This window comes from Emydura macquarii, unplaced genomic scaffold, assembly GCF_026122565.2.
Source record: "Emydura macquarii macquarii isolate MOO-44397 ecotype Brisbane River unplaced genomic scaffold, CSIRO-AGI_Emac_v2 contig_431, whole genome shotgun sequence".
In the NCBI taxonomy this organism is placed as follows: domain Eukaryota; kingdom Metazoa; phylum Chordata; order Testudines; family Chelidae; genus Emydura; species Emydura macquarii.
Genome location: NW_027130568.1, coordinates 14933597 through 14952696, shown reverse-complemented (window position 1 = coordinate 14952696; position 19100 = coordinate 14933597). Strand labels below are relative to the sequence as shown.

Here is a 19100-nt window from a genome sequence, read left to right as displayed (position 1 = left end):
GAACAGGGTGCAGGAAAGTGGGGTATCCATTCTCCCTGAGATCCAGGACCTGTTCATTACCTCAGAGCAGTCCAGCCACACACAAGACAACGGGACTGATCGAGATGCAGGGGAAGGCACATCTGGTGAGTGTGGGGCAAATCTTTTTTTTGCGGTTATGTCCCCAGTCCAGCTTCTTGAAAGGAAGTTTGTGTTTTTGAGGGGAGGGTCTTACTGGGTGGTGGCAAACTTCAGTGGAGGGTTACTCCTGGAATAGATTATTTATGTGCAGAGGTATGCTCCGAGAATCCTCTGTGGATATCTCAAGGAAACTTTCATGTAGGTAATCTGTTAACCTTTGCAGAAGGTTTCTGGGGAAGGCAGCCTTATTTCTTCTGCCATGGTAGGATACTTTTCCCTGCTGCTCTGCTATTAAACGAACAGGCATCATCACAGAACACAGCATAGCAGCATAAGGGCCAGGCTTGTACCCTGATGCTTGCAGCAAATCTTCCCTTTCCACTTATGTTACCCACAGGAGACTGATATCACACATGGTCACCCAGGGAAGATGGCGCAAGTTTAAAGTACCCAACCAATAGTTACTCCGTTTTATTCCTCTGCCGTGGATGGGGTCCCTGGGCACCTCCCCAAGACTATTCCTAGTCCTAGTACTGTTGCAATAGGCATTATGGGGCGTGACATTGGTTGCCCTATGTTTTCTGCTGCTACAATTCACCCACAGTGTCCTCTAATCTGTTCTGCCCACCTCCTCCCAAACTAGTCCTCGGCATATTACAGGGGAACCCGGTGATCCCTCTCCTTGCTCAAGTGTGGATTGTGGATTTTAGTGCTAATGAAGCCTCTCTATAAAAGAATCAAGGGCCCTTTGCTTATCATGTCTGTAATGCCAGTCCGACCCTTCCGAGATGTGCAGAATGGAATGCAGGTCTGGCTTAGCCTTGTGAACATGAAGGGGATTACTTTTTACATTGTAACATTTCCTTTACTACTTTGGGTCAGCTAACAATGGCAACTTTGTGTTTTGCTTTTCTTACAGTAGACACCTCGGCCTTTGGCCCGCCTTGCCGAACTCCAGCTGAAAGACTTTCCCAGATTAGGAAGCGGGAAAAAAAACAAAAACGCGGGATGACATGTTCAGTGAACTAATGAATGCCTCTGCGGCTGCTGACACAGAGCTCAGAGCCTGGATGATGTCCATGTCTGAAAAACTATACATGGACATGGAACACAGGAGATCGCAGCAGGAGTGTGATATGCAACAGGAGATGTTGCGTATTATGAGGGATCAGTCTAACATGCTAAGACGTCTGGTAGAGCTCCAGGAAGAGCAGCGGCAGGACAGACTCCCTCCGCAGCCCCTCCAAAATGCTCCGCCACCTACCACTTTAACAACCCCCACCCTCGAACGCTTTAGGAGGTGACTGAGCAGGGTGCAGTATGTGCTGCAGTCCACATCGGTGGAGGCAAGCAGAAGGATTCAACGGTCCCTTTAAGAACTGCACACAACCACAGTTGCTTGCACAGTGACACTTAACAATGTTAAGTTATCCTCCTTTCCCCCCATTAAAACGGGTCACAAATAAAACTTCGTAGCATTAAAAAAGTCTGTATTCATTCATAGCTTGGGTGGGGAGAGAGCTGCTGGAACGAGGGTGTAGGGCTTCATTAGCCAAGGGAGCAAGGGGTTGGCAGGATCCCCCAGGATCACTATTGGCATTTCCACATCCCCAATGTTTATTTTTTGGTCAGGGAAGAAAGTGCCCACCTGCATCTTACTGAATAGACCCGAGTTCCTAAAGATGTGCATGTCATGCACCTTTCCAGACCATCCCTATGATCCACAAGGGCCTGCAACACCATTGAGAAGCATCCCTTCCGGTTTATGTACTCTGTGCCAACATGGTCAGGTGCTAGGATAGGGATATGCGTGCCATCTATTCCCCCTCTCTCGCCCCCCCAGTTTCGGAACTCCACTGCGGCAAACCCATCCACTATATCCTGCACGTTTCCCAAAGTCAGTTCTTAGCAGAAGCCTATTGATGGCCCTGCACACTTGCATCACAGCAGCTCCAACGGTGGATTTACCGACTCCGAATTGATTCCCAACTGAGCGGTAGCAGTCTGGACTTGCCAGCTTCCACAGAGCGATGACCACTCACTTCTCCACTGTCAGAACTGGTCTCAAGGGAGTATTCACGCGCTTCAGGGCTGGGGACAGCTCTGTGCAAAGTTCAAAGAAAGTGGCCTTTCACATACAAAAGTTCTGCAGCCACTGCTCATCATCCCTCACCTTCATAACGATGCGATCCCACCAGTCTGTGCTTGTTTCCTGGGACCAGAACTGGCACTCCCCGGACTGAAGATGATGCATGACAGCCTGCAGCAAACGGGAATTGTTCCACTCTATGGATTGTAGCAGGGCGGCCTCAGTAACATCGCTATTTTCCATGCTATGGCTCCTCTCTCGCCTCTGAAAATACTGTAGGATAAGCCGTGAGGTATTTGTGATGCTCACAATGATAGTGCAGAGCTGAACGGGCTCCATGTCTCTCCGGCAACAGCGTGCACGCGACATAGAAAAATGGCACGGTTTGTTTGGAACAAGAAGGGAGGGAGCACATTGCATCATGGGAGGCCGACAAGCTTCCCAAAAGCCTCTGCAGCTAGTTGCACTGTGGGATAGCAGCCCAGGGTGCACTGCTTTGAATGTTGATCCAAGTGTGGTGAGTGGGGAGCAAGAGCCCGGCACAAGGAGCGTGGTGTGATCACGCTCCTGTGACTTCTAAAATTTAGTGGGTGAAAGTCAATTTAAAGTAATCGACTTCAGTTTGCAGTGTAGACATACCCTTATAAGTACCCACTGATTTGGGTGCCCAATTTAAGATGATTAAAACTTGATTTTTCAGAGTACTTAGCATTATAGTACTTAATATGTTCAAGGCACCACTCCCACTGACTTTAGCTGCAGCTCTGAGTGCTCAGCACTTCTGCAAATCAGATCCCAAGGTCTCAAGTAGAGCACTTATAAAATGAACACACAATTAGTGATCACCTATGAAAAGTTTGGCTTAAGTGATTTGACTAGCATTACACAGAAACTCTGTGGCAGAGGCAAGGATAGAATCCAGTTCTCCAAGGCAGTGTTCAGCTGCCTTAACCACGAAACCCTCTTTTATCTGCCTGTTATTGTCTGCTGCATTCACTACATATCTTCCAGCTTCAGCAACAAATGAGGCAAGGGTCCTGTAGATGAGTTTTCTTGACTAAACCTTGATTCTCATCTCTGGAGCAGGTCTAGCCTGTGCATTGAATGAGGCACTGTGGATCCTGTGTGGAAAAATGTGTGTGATAATATAATTGAAGACTGTATTGCAATGTATAAACACAAGGGGTTGAATTAAGGTTGCACAGGCAACCTTAATTCTGGTATTTCCTAACTTTGGAGTGATTGATTTTGCAACCTTAATTTTCTAATATAGCTTTCATGTGCGTAATTTGCTCAGTTTTTAAAAAAGCAAACTGAAGAAACAAATTCCATTATGTGGCATCATATTGACACCCACATGGTTCATCACCAGGGTTGGAACATTTAGATTCAGTGCACGGAGACCTCTGTCATTGAGGCTAATGGAGTAACTGATAGGAATAGTAGGTTGTCATACTCTGTGGACCAGCACTAGAAGCGGGTGAGGCACACTTTTCCAGTGGATTTCACAAGTATTGGTTGGCAGCAGAGGAATGACGAGATCAGGAATATTGGGTTCCATTCCAAGTTCTGGAGGGCATGTGCTTCAATGGGCACAGATTCTTGTGCCCTGCCCCTCCAATCTGTCCCAGTCCCATATTCCTTTCCTACCTCATCCCCACTTCTCAGGTTCCTCATCCCAATTCTCCAATTTCTGTGCCTAGATAGTCGTCGTCTCCCCCTGTGAACTTGCTGTCAGAGTCCCAGTCTTTCATCCTCTCCAAACTCAGACTAGTCTCCTTGCCCTTCCAGTTCCTCACCCTCCTCCAAGTTCCTTGTTCAATCTATTACTGCATTCTATTCCTTGGTTCCCTGTTATAATCTCTGCATGGTCTGTGCCAGTTCCAGTTCTTTCCCTACACCCCAGCTCCTTCTCAGATCTGTCCTCCACATCTGTTCTGTCCCTCCTCCACTGGTTCCTAGTCCTATTCACTTTGTCTAGTTAAACCCAGTATCCTGTGCAGATTTTTCTGTGCAGAATCTAGTAGAGATAGGCAGAACTAGAGTGGGGTGGGCAGGGGAGAAGCTGGAGCAGGCACATACATAGCTCTGTGTCCCACAGCAAGCAGAGTCTATGGAATCAAACTACATTTCCCAGCAGCAGCCTGGGCAGTGCTGGAGCATATTCACTGTCTATGACCTTAGCAGGATGGGGTAGGAAACTTATACTGCTACCAGGCACTGCGCTGGGGGTTGCTCAGATGCTGTGGTATTTTGCAAAGGCACTGCAGGACAGGAGGTGGGGGTCCCCTGACCCCCATGAAAATGGGGGCTCATTATCAGACATGGTGTTAGACACATGCGACCTATGCAATTGCATCAACCCTGAAGCAGCGAGGGGGCCCCTTCCCATGATGACTGATTCAGTTACTGGCTGGGCAAGGAGGCTGGGAGTGGGGAGGATAGACTGGGAATAGGACTTGGCAGATGAGTCACACAATGACCACTTTTCCCCCCCTTTCAAATAGTTGTATAGGTGTCACATTCTGAAGTGCAGTCCAGACCAGTGAAAGGTCACCACCTGCCACATAACCTTGGGTACTTCACAATGCTTTGCTTTTGTAGCTCTCAACCTGGACTGCTTACAAATAGCCTACCAGCATGCAAGTCAGACTCTGAGTGTCTGTGTATAGCTACAGCCCTGTCCAACAGCTCTGATCCCAGCAGCCTGTGGGTCACACTCCAGTCACAATCTGACTTCCACCAGCCTTGGTTACTACTTTCTGGGTGACCCCAACACGTTCCCAGTCTTGAATTTTCCAAAATCATGTGTACTGTAATGTCCAGTCCTCTCCTGGATAGTTCAGATACTAAAGGTCCGTTGCCCCTGTAAAGCATCAATATTCAATCATTTGCTACTGTAACTGGAGCTACCAAACAGTTCAGTTTAAACACAGCATTGGATTAGTTTATAGTTAAATAAACTTGTTTTATTTTTAAATGAAAGAGAGAGGTTTTAAGTGAATACAAGTATAAGGTATAAAAGTCAGAAATGGTTACGAGAAAAATAAAGATAAAACACTTCCTTGTAGCTAAAACTTAACTAGCTAGACTTGGTTCAAAGGTAAAACCCTTACCACAGGGTCCCAGTAACATGGATGACCAAATTCTGAGGTCAGGATCTCCCTCCTAAGATAAAAGCCTGGTTTCTTTGTTGTCTTAGGTGAAATAGAGAGAGAGAAACTGGGATGTTTTTGCCCTGCGTTTTTATAGTCTAGTCCTCCTTTGAAATGCATTTTCCTAACAGTTACCTCTAGATAAAGTTCATTCCAGCTGTGAAGAAGAAGACATAGAGTCTCTTGGTGAAAGAGGTTCCATGTTGTTGTTTGCTAAAATGCAGATCTGCTTCTGCCCCCTTCTTTGCCAAAGAAAGGCCAGTTGACTGGTGATTGCCAAATAACTTTGATGACATCTGGCTAGAGGCAACAACTTGTCCTTTGTCATTGAGAAATCTGTTTAAGCGCTCCCCAGACTTGTCTGGTAAACACACTGCAGTCATAATTTCAGCTTATGTTCATAACTCTTAATACACGTTTTGTACATGCACTGCACAAGAATATTGATGATCAGTGTGTTAGTATTTAAATAATACCTCACAAGGCATATTTTGCACAAAGATTATTACAGTAATGTGTTAGGTGTGAATACAGTGGTGCTTTTGGTCACAGCAGGTTTAAAATGTTTTTAGAAAAATAGAAGCGAGTCCCTAAATGCTTAACAAAACTGAATTTTTTTTATATGGGAGCAGCTGAGCAGACTGTCAAACTAATCTATTAAAATTGTTTCAGAGTTTCTGATCTAGAAAAACATACGAAGATCGTTATTGGCAAAAGCAACTTCTGAATTTATCTGCCTCAACTGTTGAATGCAAATCTTGAGACCCCCTCCAAAAGGGGCTTGATTTCAGAAAGTGCTGAACATCCACCCTCTAAAAATTAAACTCCTTTGGCTGTCTCAAGTTGGGGATACAAAATTGAAGGCATCCAAAATCACTACCTAATCAAGTAAAATGAGCAATGAAAATCTTGGCCTATAGACTTACTACAATAGGGGAAATTGAGAGAACACACTGTTTCTACCACTTGTGGATCTTTATCAGATATGGGGTATGCAAAAATATACTTCCCATCTGAAGTGTTATATGTCTGGCTAGAAATTAAAAAGGATTTGCTGAAACTGCCTCTTAAAATACCTCTTTACCAAGCTGTTTTAAACTTCTGAATATCCATAATATGTTCTTAAATATATTATTCCGTCCTTTGTATTTTCCGTATCTTTTGTGTTCTCCAGAATAACTCTGAAGTAGTTTCTTTGCCAATTGCCAGAGATTCATAGTCTTGCGTTGCCTGTTTATACAGTTCTACAGCTAGTCTTAATGAAAGTGACAAGATCATTCTGCTGTTTTAAACACCTCTTGAAAACACACAAACAGGCAGTATTATTGGAAGCAGCTGAAAGATGCTGTTTGAATAATCATGGTTGGTACTTAGTGATATAAAGTAATATAAAGCTACATAGGAGAAGGTTGTAAAGTGTTAGCATACAAGTCCGTACAGAAAGCTCCCATTTGCTATACATTCTTAGATAAGTTTATGTAAACCTCCTGGTAGCTACAGCCACTGCAAATCTCTGAATTTTTTGCCCTAAAATATTTGAGAAATTTGTGGGGCAGGAGAAGGAAAGGGGGTTGGTTAGCAATTTCATTTAACAAAACATTTGATTCAATAATAACTATTCAATAATATAATTATTTCATCGTCTTGTCTCAAAAAAAAAAAAAAAATTTATTACCACATATCCCTGAGCTCTTTCATTCATCTCTTAACACAATCCCTGTGGCCTGATTTTCCTGTATCCTGAAGTGTCTCCCTTTCTCTCCCTGCCTACTTCCCTCCACCCGAGTCTCCTCGGATGAAGAAACCAAAAAATTTGAAAACCAAGTGAGTCGTATCTCATTCCTGTGGAATACCTTTGTCAAATTAAATCCAGTCACACAAGCTAAAAGGTATTAGCTGGATGTTTCTGTTAACAATGACACTTTAAATTGCCAGCTTTGGATTGCAGAATTAATGCCCAATTGAGATGAACAGAGGTAATTCTTGTATTTTAGAGAGGTGGTGTTTCAAGAAGTCTGGCTGCAGATGTATAATTTTCTGTGCTTGTGAGGAAATGTAGGTTAGCTCGCTTGCAGTTATGTCATCTGTGAATTAAACCATGTCTACACTAGCCAGGTTACACCTGTACCAATGCAGCTACGCCACTGTAAGATCACTTGCACGTTTTGTGTGAAATGAATTTGCTAACCAATCCCCTCTCCTTCCCCCACCCCACATATTTCTCAAATATTTTTGAAGTGGCTCAGTGACATTAGAGTCGAGGCACAGAAATTCATCTCTACCCTACAACACAGACACACAATTCACAAGATGCTCTCAAATTATATTTCTCTTTGAGTTAAGAGCATAGGGGATTAAAGCCCTGTCTACACTACCATGTATGCCGGCAAAATTTATGTTGTTCAGGACTGTGAAAAAGCACTCCCTGAGTGACATAAGTGGTAGTGTACACAGAGGTATGTCGGCAAGGAGAGCTTCTCCCACTGATATAGCTACCGCTCCTTGTTGAGGTAGTTTTATTATGTAGATGGAAGAGCTCTCTCCCATCAGCTGTTTTGCCAGCATAAGTGCCTTGACTCTAATGTCAATGAGCCTTGAATTCACAAAGGGAGTCAATACAAAGATGTCAGTTTTGTAGCATTGCTAAGAAGTTTATAGTTGGTACTTATGAATTTCTCATAGCTACCAAGTCAGATGGTGCAAGTAAAATCTAATTTACACAAATATAACTTGGCTCAGGCATCTGAAGATACTGAACCCTGAAAGAATGTTTCAGTAAAAATGTAAGTGATTGTGTGTATTTGAGAGCTTACCCTCAATGTTACACTGTGTGCTGTAACTAGGACTCTTAGTACAGTGGTAGGTAGAAATATTTTTTGGATCTTTGACGTGCATGTTAAAGTGCCAGTAGATACTCAGATGCTACAGCAATGAGTGAGAACTAACAATCTAGATGAGGGGTGTCAAACTCGCTGATGGTGACGGGCCAAATTCTCGTAAACTGCACTTCACATGGGCCATGCAATACCCTCCGCCGAAAAATTCAGGATCAAAAAGGTTTGGGGGCTGGATGCGGCCCACGGGCCGTACGTTTGACACCCCTGATCTAGATAGATAATAGTAGATTGCTGTGAAAAATTGTCTTCTGTCTGTCGCAACAGCCCCATTATTCTGTGCTTTTTACTTTTATGACACTTCATCAATACAAAATTTGCTTTTTAACAGGCAAAGCGAAGGCTGGAGCTGGGAGAAAGTGGTCACCAATACCTTGCTGAAGGATTAAAAACCCCAAAAGGGAAAGGAAGAGCTGCAACAAGAAGTCCAGATAGTCCAAAAAGTAAGGAAACTCTGCTCTGTGGTGAGGGGCTTAAAGCAATTTTGGACTTTTTTTATGATTCACTGTCCTTTCCTAAAAACCCAACAACCAAAGGCCTTGTGTGTAGAGGAACATTCAGGAAAATTAATCCAAATTAACTAAAGGTGTATGTTTAAAGCAGATTAGCTAAATCACAATAAACCAGTTTATTTTAAAATAAACCAAATAAAGACCTCTTTAATTCTGAATGAGACTGTCCACATAGGAATTTAACTAATCTGCTTTAAATCCACATCTTTAGTTAATTTGAATTAAATCTCCTGAGTTGTCTCTGTGTAGACCCTAAATCTGCCAAAGGATTAGGTACAAAATTGTCTTCTTTTGTGAATGGGTGGATGAATACAGCTCCACAGGCAAGACACAAATACTTTAAAATATTTCAGGATACTCCTAATGCCCACTTTTAGCTTAGATTTCAGATTGACTGACTTCTACAATTAGATGTGAGAATACAGACACTGCCATGCTGGATCAGGCCAGTGATGCTGCTGGTGCAGAGCAGAGCCTTCTCAGAGAGTAGCTGGTACCAGAAGCTTTGAAAGATGGTGCAAGAAACCCTGTAGTGGACAACAATGGTATAATCTACCCAGGGGGAATCTTCTCTTACTCTTTTTGGATACTGGCTGGTTTATTGCCTTGATGCAAAAGAGCTTGAAACGTGTTGAATTCTCTGTATCTTCAGAAATTATAAAACCAACAAAATCTGGGTGTGCAGCACCAAATATTAGAAATAGTTTGGAATACTACTTAGTTATTCTGGGCCACATATTTAAACTGGCCTCTGAAAACACATCTATGAAATGAATAGATGCCTCTATTTGTTCTTGGAAAAAACACATAGTGTGTGTAAATTAGTTAATTGCCTGTACAAATATAGATTTGTTACGCAGTTATAATTGTGTGACACTGCAAAATTTGCAAATTAATTTTCTGGACAAATAGACAATACGTCCTCTTGTTTTCCAGTGATAATAAGTTAGTTAGCAATTTGTGGTTTCGGACCAGTAAAGTACAGCATCCTTCCCCAGTTTGTTCTTATTACCTTAACATCATGGTGATGGTAGTAAGGGCAAATTTGGGAAGAACTCTGTACTTTACTGGTCTGAAGGCGTTATTATAAGGTTAAGGAGAAATAATATATAGCCTTGGATGCATGATTATTAACTGTCTGTCTTTGTAAATCTCATTGATTCAGGTGACAGGTCTGTAAGTTATGGAAACTGTCATTTGGTGCATCCACTGAAGAGCACCAAAGTTATGGTTAATTGTACATGAAACCCTTAAGTGAAACCCTTAAGAGAATACAACCCTTAGCTGTTACCTTACAAGAGGGACAATTAGCCTGTGAAGAAAACCAATTAGCAACCTGATGAAGGGCAGATATTTGGTGTCGCTGCCAAGATAAACATATACTGAAATACTGTTAAAAATTATGTTGCCATACTTTGCATAGTCTTAAACTTTCACTATGCATTATCCATTAAGCTAATGGGAAGTGCATGCATGTGTGCTTTTGTTAAATTGAGTCCATGTGCCTGTGCCTTGATCTTTGGAGAGATGCACTTTGAATATCCATATAAATATCCAGTGGTAGGTTTTGTGCTAATGCGGAAGTTTAAGAGCTTTCTTTAGTAAAATATGTAAGAAGTTTCTGCAAAACATATTTTGTTGCTTCAAAGGCCCATTTCAGAACTGAAATGGGAACATTGGTTTGAACAGCAATTAACAAACTCATTTTTTTCTCCTTCCTTTTTCATTTTCATTTTTCTCGAAGCTCCAAAATCTCCTTCAGAAAAGACACGATATGATACCTCACTTGGTCTTCTCACAAAGAAATTCATTCAGCTGCTGAGCCAGTCCCCAGACGGGGTCGTAGATTTGAACAGAGCAGCAGAGGTCCTCAAGGTGCAAAAACGGAGGATTTATGATATCACCAATGTACTGGAAGGCATCCATCTCATTAAGAAGAAATCCAAAAATAACATTCAGTGGATGTGAGTATTCACCATCCTTCTCCAGTCCTCCTACCTGATTGAATGGTTATAAAGCAGCAGTTTTTCCCCTGTCTCAGCTTCCAGCCTCACACCACTGCTCCCAGCAATCGTCCAACAGTCTATCCAACAAGAAAAAAGCCTTTTAATGTAATTGACTTATACTTTTTTAAATATCTGATCGGCCTCTCGTAAGGAAATTCTTGTATTAAACAGTGCCACAATACAAGGTGCCTTCTCGGGGAAGATTGGTTTACATTGGTATGCTTTAAGCTGCAGTAATCAAAGCTTGCAATTTAAAGATACAGCTTTTCTTCCTTGGCCTCCTTCTCCTACAGTGTAGTCTTGAGTTTTAATAATGCTTACAAGGACCCTGCCTTCTTTGGATTTATAGGGGCTGCAGTCTATCTGAGGATGGGGGCATGCTGGCACAGTGTCAAGGCCTGTCAAAAGAGGTGACTGAACTCAGTCAGGAAGAGAAGAAACTGGATGAATTGATCCAAAGCTGCACTGCGGACCTCAAGTTGCTAACAGAGGATTCAGAGAATCAGAGATATCCTTTATGCCATCATTTCCAAAGGTGGCTAACCTCCCTGCTCCAGAGTAAGAGTTAGGAGGGCTCTTTAAAATAGAAAAGTGATATAAAGCACTGAAATTTAATTCCAAAAGGTAACAGTTTACTGTGATTTAATGCAGATGTAGCTAAGAAATCTCTTACACCAATTATAAAATTATACATTTAACATTTCTGGAGCATAAGAAATGTTACTATGTTAAGAGGTCCCAAAACATCCATCTTTTGATAAAGTAGTAGGACCAAGAGTTCAGCAGTTTCATCAGAGTACAATTAAGCCAAAACATTTAATTAAGTTCAAGCATGTCTTTTAAAATAATGGTGTTCATTTTTACCATTCTGAATCCAGAGGAAAACTACTTTTTGTAAAAAATAAGCTAAGATTTTGTGTATGTATTTATATAATACCTAGCTCTTATATATATGTACATATTCATTGCTGAATATGTGCACATATATGGAAAAACATCAATATGTTTATAAAGATTACAAAAAAGCCAAATACAAGCAATTGAACTCTAGAAAGACAAGGGTTGAACCCACTGTTGTTTAAAACTTATTTTATTGTTCCCTAGCCTCTAGATATTATGGTGATAAATGTTTCCTACATACCCAAGCTATATTTTAAATATAAGTTCCTAATTTTAATAACAGTGGTGAGCTGCAGAACAATAATACATTTTTCAGTATTCATATGGCTGTGAAGAACAGGTCCATCCTAAAAGGTATTGTGGCTTTTACCAGCCATCTCACCCATTGATATATGATGAAGGTCTTTACTACATACTGTAGTTGATTTTTAAAAAGTCAACATTTGATAATGGTGCCATGTGAAAAACTACATTTATTTCCTATCCTTAAAAAAAGACAATAACTGTGGTTTGTTTATTGTGTCAATGCTGACTTTATAACCATGACCACTGTGGAAGCATCCACAACTGAATGTATTTGAGCAGTGAATTGATAGGAAACGTACCATAAAATAGCATATATAAATGATATAAAATATAAAATAGCTGCTGTAAACTAAATTAATTGTTCCTTTGAATGGATATTGATGTGAAAGCACAGAAATGCTAAACATAGGACTGATCCTGACTTTGTCTCAGTAAAATTTGTTGCTTATTATGGTGCAGACTGACAAAGAATTACTGTCTGCTAATGCAGCTGAGACGCTTGTTTTACTAACTTCTCTCTTTTTGCTTGTAATCTCAGTGTACAGACTTTTTTGTTTTTAATTTTTTTTCTGTGAAGTGGTATCTGGATGCTGTTCAAGTCCAGGCTGCATGGGTTCTATTCTCATGTACTGTTGGTAGAGTTGGAGAATAACTTAGTGATGTTATTACCTTAGGTATATTGGAATAAGACTAGTATTAGTTGTTTGGTTTTTTCTTCCAGCAAAGAAAATTGTACTTCTTGCTTGTCAACTGTCCAAACTGTAAGAGAATTTTCAGATCTTTTTCAAGCAGTAAGGGCAACTGGATGGCTTAGAAAATTAGCTAATATGATAGATAGCCTTTCATCTATAGGACACCAGTTTAATGCCAGTCCAAACCTATTGTGAAAGAAAGTTGATTTGGTGCTTTCATCTAAGTTTGGATCTGATAAACACCACCATGCAATTTGCACTTTGTCTTTACTGGAAATCTCAGTAGAGGGGCAAAGGATTTGAATGAGCATGGTGGCTGACCTACCATCTCACTTCTACAGGAGTTCAGTCCAAGTTAGTTTTGAGATACACTTGTGGTATGAGTTGGGGCAATTAGTACTTTTCCGCTGTGCACAGTGGTACTAATTTAAAGTTCACATCTACCAAAAATTAACACACAGTAGTAACTGTTATCTTAACTCTTCACTTCTACAGTACAAAGAGTGTGGTATGTGCTTCACAGGCAAAAATGAAGACTCTGGAGCACTTGTATGCTGACAGTAGTTATTTCCTGTCTGAGCACTGAATAATAGTGAGATACCACAGTGTGGTGACTTAGCAAAATGTATTAATGTTGACCATTGTAATGTTCTATAGATAAACAGCAAACTTCGCTTCCCAGTGCTTAAATATGACACTTTATGTGCACTAAACTTAAAAAAAGGGAAAATAGTTGTTATTTCTTTTTTACTTTCTTCCTTTCCAGAGGGGTATTAGATGAGATTGCTCTAAGCATTTTTATGCCTGGGAATACACCAAATGCTGTGCACCACTTTATTACAACTTCTATCAACCTGGATGATTGCCTGGAAAACCCAGGAAATAAAAACATAGACTATTTTGCCACAGTAATAAAAGAAAATGACAGATGCCACTCCTTGAGAAATAATTACCAACAAAATTAAATTATAAAATTTGCTGACATTACAGTTTGGGTGATTGACTGTTACATTTAAAATTATTTGGGGATGGGGAGAGTGTGCATGTGTTTTACCTTAAATTTCTTTTACCATTCCCAATTCTATGTAACTTTGCAAGTACGTTGAAATTCTTCGTGTACACACACATACAGCTGGAAACAGCAGCACAGACAGGTGCAAGTGAAAATATCTTTTGTCGCTCAATAGAGGCCCTAGCTGTTTGATCGAGGCACAGAATAGACATGCTTTGCTTAGAATCTCAACTGGTCCTCCTTTGCCCGAAGATTAATAGCTACAAAGCATGGTTTTCAGTATCAGGGAGAATACTGAAATTAAAATAGAGGAGGACCAATATGGAGAGTAACTGGGAACAAAGTTTGTAGAATCAATTATTTTTGCAGAAACAATTTTTCTTTAATACGAATATGCTGCATCTTTGATTGGAAAGACACCTTAACACTGATTACGTTAGCTTATGTTACATATCAAGATATTCGAAAAATTAATGGCCTTAAAGACCAAACTGTTATAGTTGTGAAAGCGCCTCCAGAAACAAGACTTGAAGTGCCTGACCCAATGGAGGTAAGAGCACCATAGCATCTCTTGTTGCCTGACATAATTTTTTAACTATGGATGGAGGATGTGTGTTTGTGCTTTCCTATGGCATCTGAAATGGTTGTCTTAAGTTGGATGATGTTGATATGTCATTTGTTATTTATATATCCTGAGCACTTCAGGGACATGGTTAAAGATGAAGAGAACTATATAATCAAAAACTGCCTTTACATAACTCAGATACTAATCTTATATTTCTCCTCCACTCCTGCAATCTTGCAGCTGTACCCTCATACTCTGAAGTCCAGCTCCTTCTTCAACTAATTCATGCTACTTGCAAATTCAGAACATGATTAGCATGAGGAACTTTGTCTAATGGTGCAGTAGGTAACTTTGAAAGAAGAGTATCAAAGCGCATGATATCTGAATATGCTCAAATTGCTAATAATGCACTGCAGCCTTGACAAACTCCACTTGCCTGAGGGAAGTGATTCTTTTTTGATTGTGGAGTTAATATTTGTTTTTTATACCATAATAGGAAGGGTGGCTGACTAGGTACATTTTTGTACAGAAAAATTCCTAGACTGATGTAATGAAAGAGAAAAATACTAACTTCTTAAGATGAGGTGGGAATTTTAATCTCATAAGAAGGTTCCTACAGAATCAGTCTGGTATAATTGAGTGGCATTTGCTTTGGGAAATGGAGCAAGGGAATAGATCAATGTGCAGGAGACATACCAGGAGAAAAACTGCTTCATAACATGTGAAAAGGCATCTCTGCTATCTCTATTAAGTCAGAAACATTTAAATAAACCACCATGGATCATAATACAGTATCCTGTGACTATTACACTGTAAATCCCATTCTATCATAAAGCAACAGGTTATAACTATTGTGACAAAGTATTAAGAGTCCAATCCCCTTTATATGTACCTCAGTATAACATAACACAGAAATCAGTCAATTTCTAAGGCCTGGTCTATATTACAGAGTTAGGTCGACATAAGGAAGCTTACGTCGACCTCATTTTGTAAGTGTCTATGCTAAAATGTCCCTTCTGCCAATGTAAGTCGCCCACTATATCAACTTAATTAACTCCACCTCTGCAAGAGGCGTAGCACTTAAGTCGATTTAGTTAGTTTGATGCAGTGTCTGTGTAGACACTGTTGCTTATATCACCTGTTGCCATCTGGTGGCTGGCAGCCAGGGCCCCCACTACTGCTGGCTAGGGTTGTCAACGTCCCACTTAAGTCAGTTCGAGCACTCCTGGTGAGGACATGCACCACCAACAGGAGTGTAGTATGGACGCACAGAGCCAATTTAATTACTGCGGTGTCTGTAGGTCGAATTAACTTAAGTCAACTTAATTTTGTAGTGTTGACATGTCCTAAGTTTGTTACAAAGAGATGTGGAGGCTTATATACTGTCTTCCTAATTAAGAGGTTTGCCAGCAAAATCTTTCACATTTTGCAATAATAAGGTGAAATGTAAACACAAGGATCCATGTGGAATTTTTAATGCCTGAAATCATTACAGCAGAATTCAAACCATGGCAACCAAAACATACCATATCATACAACCTCCAGTGATGACAGAAAGGTTGCCATTATAATGCTTGTTACCATAGAACTTTGCTGAAATTTGAAATCTCTTCTGTTAACAGAGTGCGCTGATACATTTATCTAGTACCGAAGGACCTATTGAGGTTTATCTATGTCCAGAAGAGAATGACACCCTCAGTCCTATGAAAACACACAATCAGGACCACAATGGAAATATCTCAAAAACCATTTCCAAAGGTAAAATTCTCTTTCTGTTGTTGTGCAGAAGGTCTTCAGAGTTCAACATGAAAGTTTAACTAAAAGAAGTAATCCGTAAGGTGTCTGGTTTTTTGGTTGTTTTTTTTTTTTGTCTCAGCCAGGAAACTAAGGTGTAAGGTTTCTACGCTGCATATTAGAAAATGTATTTCCCCTGTTTGTCTTCACATATGGTATGAAACTCTATGTCCTAAGTGTATCATAAATACATAGAATGTTGAAAATATATCTAGTTTCTTATCACTTGCTTACATACAACAATAGCCAGCAAACAAACCTAATGTTTCAGTATCAGAGGGAGAATTACATATTCACTTATTGTCATCTGCAAATAACCAATGTCTGACATTCATGACATTTGATATTTATTTAGAGAGCCTTAAATGTACTTAACTTTGAAATAGTCTCAGAGTCATTATATGAGTCCTACTAAGACTTTAATACATTAATTACAGGTTTACCTATTAGGTCCTATTGAAGAATTAGTGTTTTTAATTTAATTTCATTTAATTATAAATAATTGCTGACAGATTCCACTTTCTGCAGCATGATTTTGATAAATTATTTAGTAAATCTTAAATTCCTGTGATCAGCTTGTTACTGAATGTAGGGGTATTTCTTTGACATGCTATTTATTTTGTATAATCAGGTAGACATAAGTAAACCAAAAAAGAGGGCGATTTTTATTTACTTTTTCTTAAGTAACATGGTAAAAACTACTCTTTGCAGTGGTCAAATTATCTTTTATTTTCTCATCTTACAGATCTGGCTTCTAGTAATTCAGGACAAGGAGACTGTTCAGTAAATATGGCAAATCTCTCCCCACTGGCCTCTCCAGCCAACCTTTTGCAGCAAACAGAGGACCAAATTCCCTCAAACTTTGAAGGGCCATTTGTGAACTTGCTGCCGCCTCTGCTTCAGGAAGATTATCTGCTGAGCCTTGGGGAAGAAGAGGGCATCAGTGATCTCTTTGATGCTTATGATTTTGAAAAGCTTCCCTCATTGGTGGATGAATTTATATACAGCTGATTATATTTTGTTAATTATTTTCCATGTCAACCATTTTTTAAAAATGGAACCAGAACTCCTGCTGTCATTCTGTGTGGCCCCTCCCTCTTTCCTACTCCCAAGTATAGCATTATAGAGTAAGCCAGACTCCTGAACAATGCTGACATTTTAATGAAATACTTCCTAGAATAGTATGAACATAACTGTAGGCTCTTGTAACAAAGCCTTGCTTGACCCAAGGCTCCAGCGCCTTGTGCATCAGCAGGTGGCACAGCATGCAGGCAGGTGATCATAAATGGTTCCTCCTCTCCACCCCCCCACCCTCCCTCAAATCTCTGCTTACTGTGTCCAGTGGGCTTGTGGAGAAGGGCTCAATGAACTGGTTTAGTCACAAATAGCAATTTTTAAAATTGTATTTCAAGCCGTGCCTTCTGTGGAAAACACGTCATCTGAGTCTCACAGCGTGGATTGTACCTGCATTAAATGTAAATAGGAAATAATGCAAGAGTGTGAAATGGGTTTCTTCATCTTCCTGGGCATGTTTAAATTGCTCTCATAATGCTCAGTTTGAGCAATGTATGTGTCTCAGTATGAGGTCAGATACTAATGTCCTTAGAAGTTTTTAATACAAAATAACCTTTAATTTTAGTGTATATTACAAATATGGGCAAAGGATAAAGTTCTGCCACTTCTCATAGTAACCACAGATTTTTAAAATGCTTATGTGTGTGTGTGATAGTGTTTCTCTTTTTAAAATGGAATGAAGATGCACAGTTCAATTTTACTGCCCCCACTGTGCACACTAGACCTGGTACATAAATTTTTGTGGTACTAAGTGGGGCTTTGTGTTAAGTGCCTACTAGATATGCACTGTGTTTTTCTCTCTATGGAAATTAATTTATACCAAGCTTTCTTTGTTCAGTATACCATATTTATGTCAGCAGGTAAGCTGCCTCTGCTTCCAGCTTTTATAATTCTTGCCAGCAACTCAGAGCTTTTTTCCCCAAAACAAAAACTACATAACTGTAAGTACCACATTAACTGAGTTATGTTTGTTTTTCTAAAGTCTTTGGTAGTATAGTAAAGCACCAATATTTATTTTTTGAAAGTGAGAGGAATTCTAATAAGTCTTAAATATATCTTCTGTTTTTGTGTAAATGTTGCCACTTTATGGGCTAAATTAATGTATGTTGGTTTAGATAATGCCCCATATAATCTTTTTTGTTTGCATTATTGTCGTGATTATCTGACACACATAGTAAATTAATACGATTTTGTATTGTAGTTTGAATATTACGTATGCAGGTTTTCTGGTACCATTAAGTTGCTGCTATAAAAGCTCACACATGAAATGACTCAGTACTAGAATAAGAACTATATGACTGAGTGAGCCTTAGAGTTTAACAATGTATAAAGTGTAACACATTAAGAACTGTTAAACAGTGTTGTGTGTGTTTATATGTACAAATGTGTGCATAGTTCATTAAGTGGTTATATTTAAGTTGATATATGTTCTGTACTTATATTTTAGTTACCTAGCTTGAGATTTGTACAATAGGAATTAATTTGTAAACACTGCCAGAATATTTTCTAGCTTGTTTGTAATTTTTTAAAGAGATTTTTTGTTAAATGATGTGGATCTGTAAATAAAATTGCAGTATTTAAATTTTAGTCTTGTTGAAGAAGAAAGTAAAAGTTGTGTAAGCATCAGAGAGACAAGGGGGCACTTTTGTGGGGAGGATAAAATTAAGACAAATAGATTACATTATTGGTTTTTTTGTTATACTGTTTTGTACAAATTAAACTCTTGTCCCAAAGTGTGTGGACAAAATACTAATCTAATTTAGCTTTGCATTGTATGCTAGTTGGAAAAAAAAACCCCTGTAAAATAATGTAAAAAAAACCAAACAAAAAAAAAAACAAAACAAAAAAACTTTTATGAGTTTTGTAAATAGATTTATTAAAGGGTGACCTGTTCTCTAGCTGTGATCTTACCACTTCAAATGGATGTAATTTGAATAAATTTTGTATGGTAATGAATCAATAAAAAGGATTTTTTAAAGAG

At 39.6% G+C, this 19100-nt stretch overlaps 1 protein-coding gene across 1 annotated transcript in view; it reads left to right on the top strand.

The window, feature by feature from the left end:
* The window catches only part of E2F3 (E2F transcription factor 3), a 52971-nt gene extending 33871 nt beyond the window's left edge, over positions 1-19100 (top strand). Inside the window, exons 2-7 of the mRNA XM_067537587.1 lie at positions 8590-8701; positions 10515-10734; positions 11126-11284; positions 14122-14236; positions 15874-16009; positions 16791-19100. Coding sequence (XP_067393688.1) covers positions 8590-8701; positions 10515-10734; positions 11126-11284; positions 14122-14236; positions 15874-16009; positions 16791-17056 — 1008 coding nt within the window. The 3' untranslated portion in view covers positions 17057-19100. The remainder of the gene's footprint in view (positions 1-8589; positions 8702-10514; positions 10735-11125; positions 11285-14121; positions 14237-15873; positions 16010-16790) is intronic.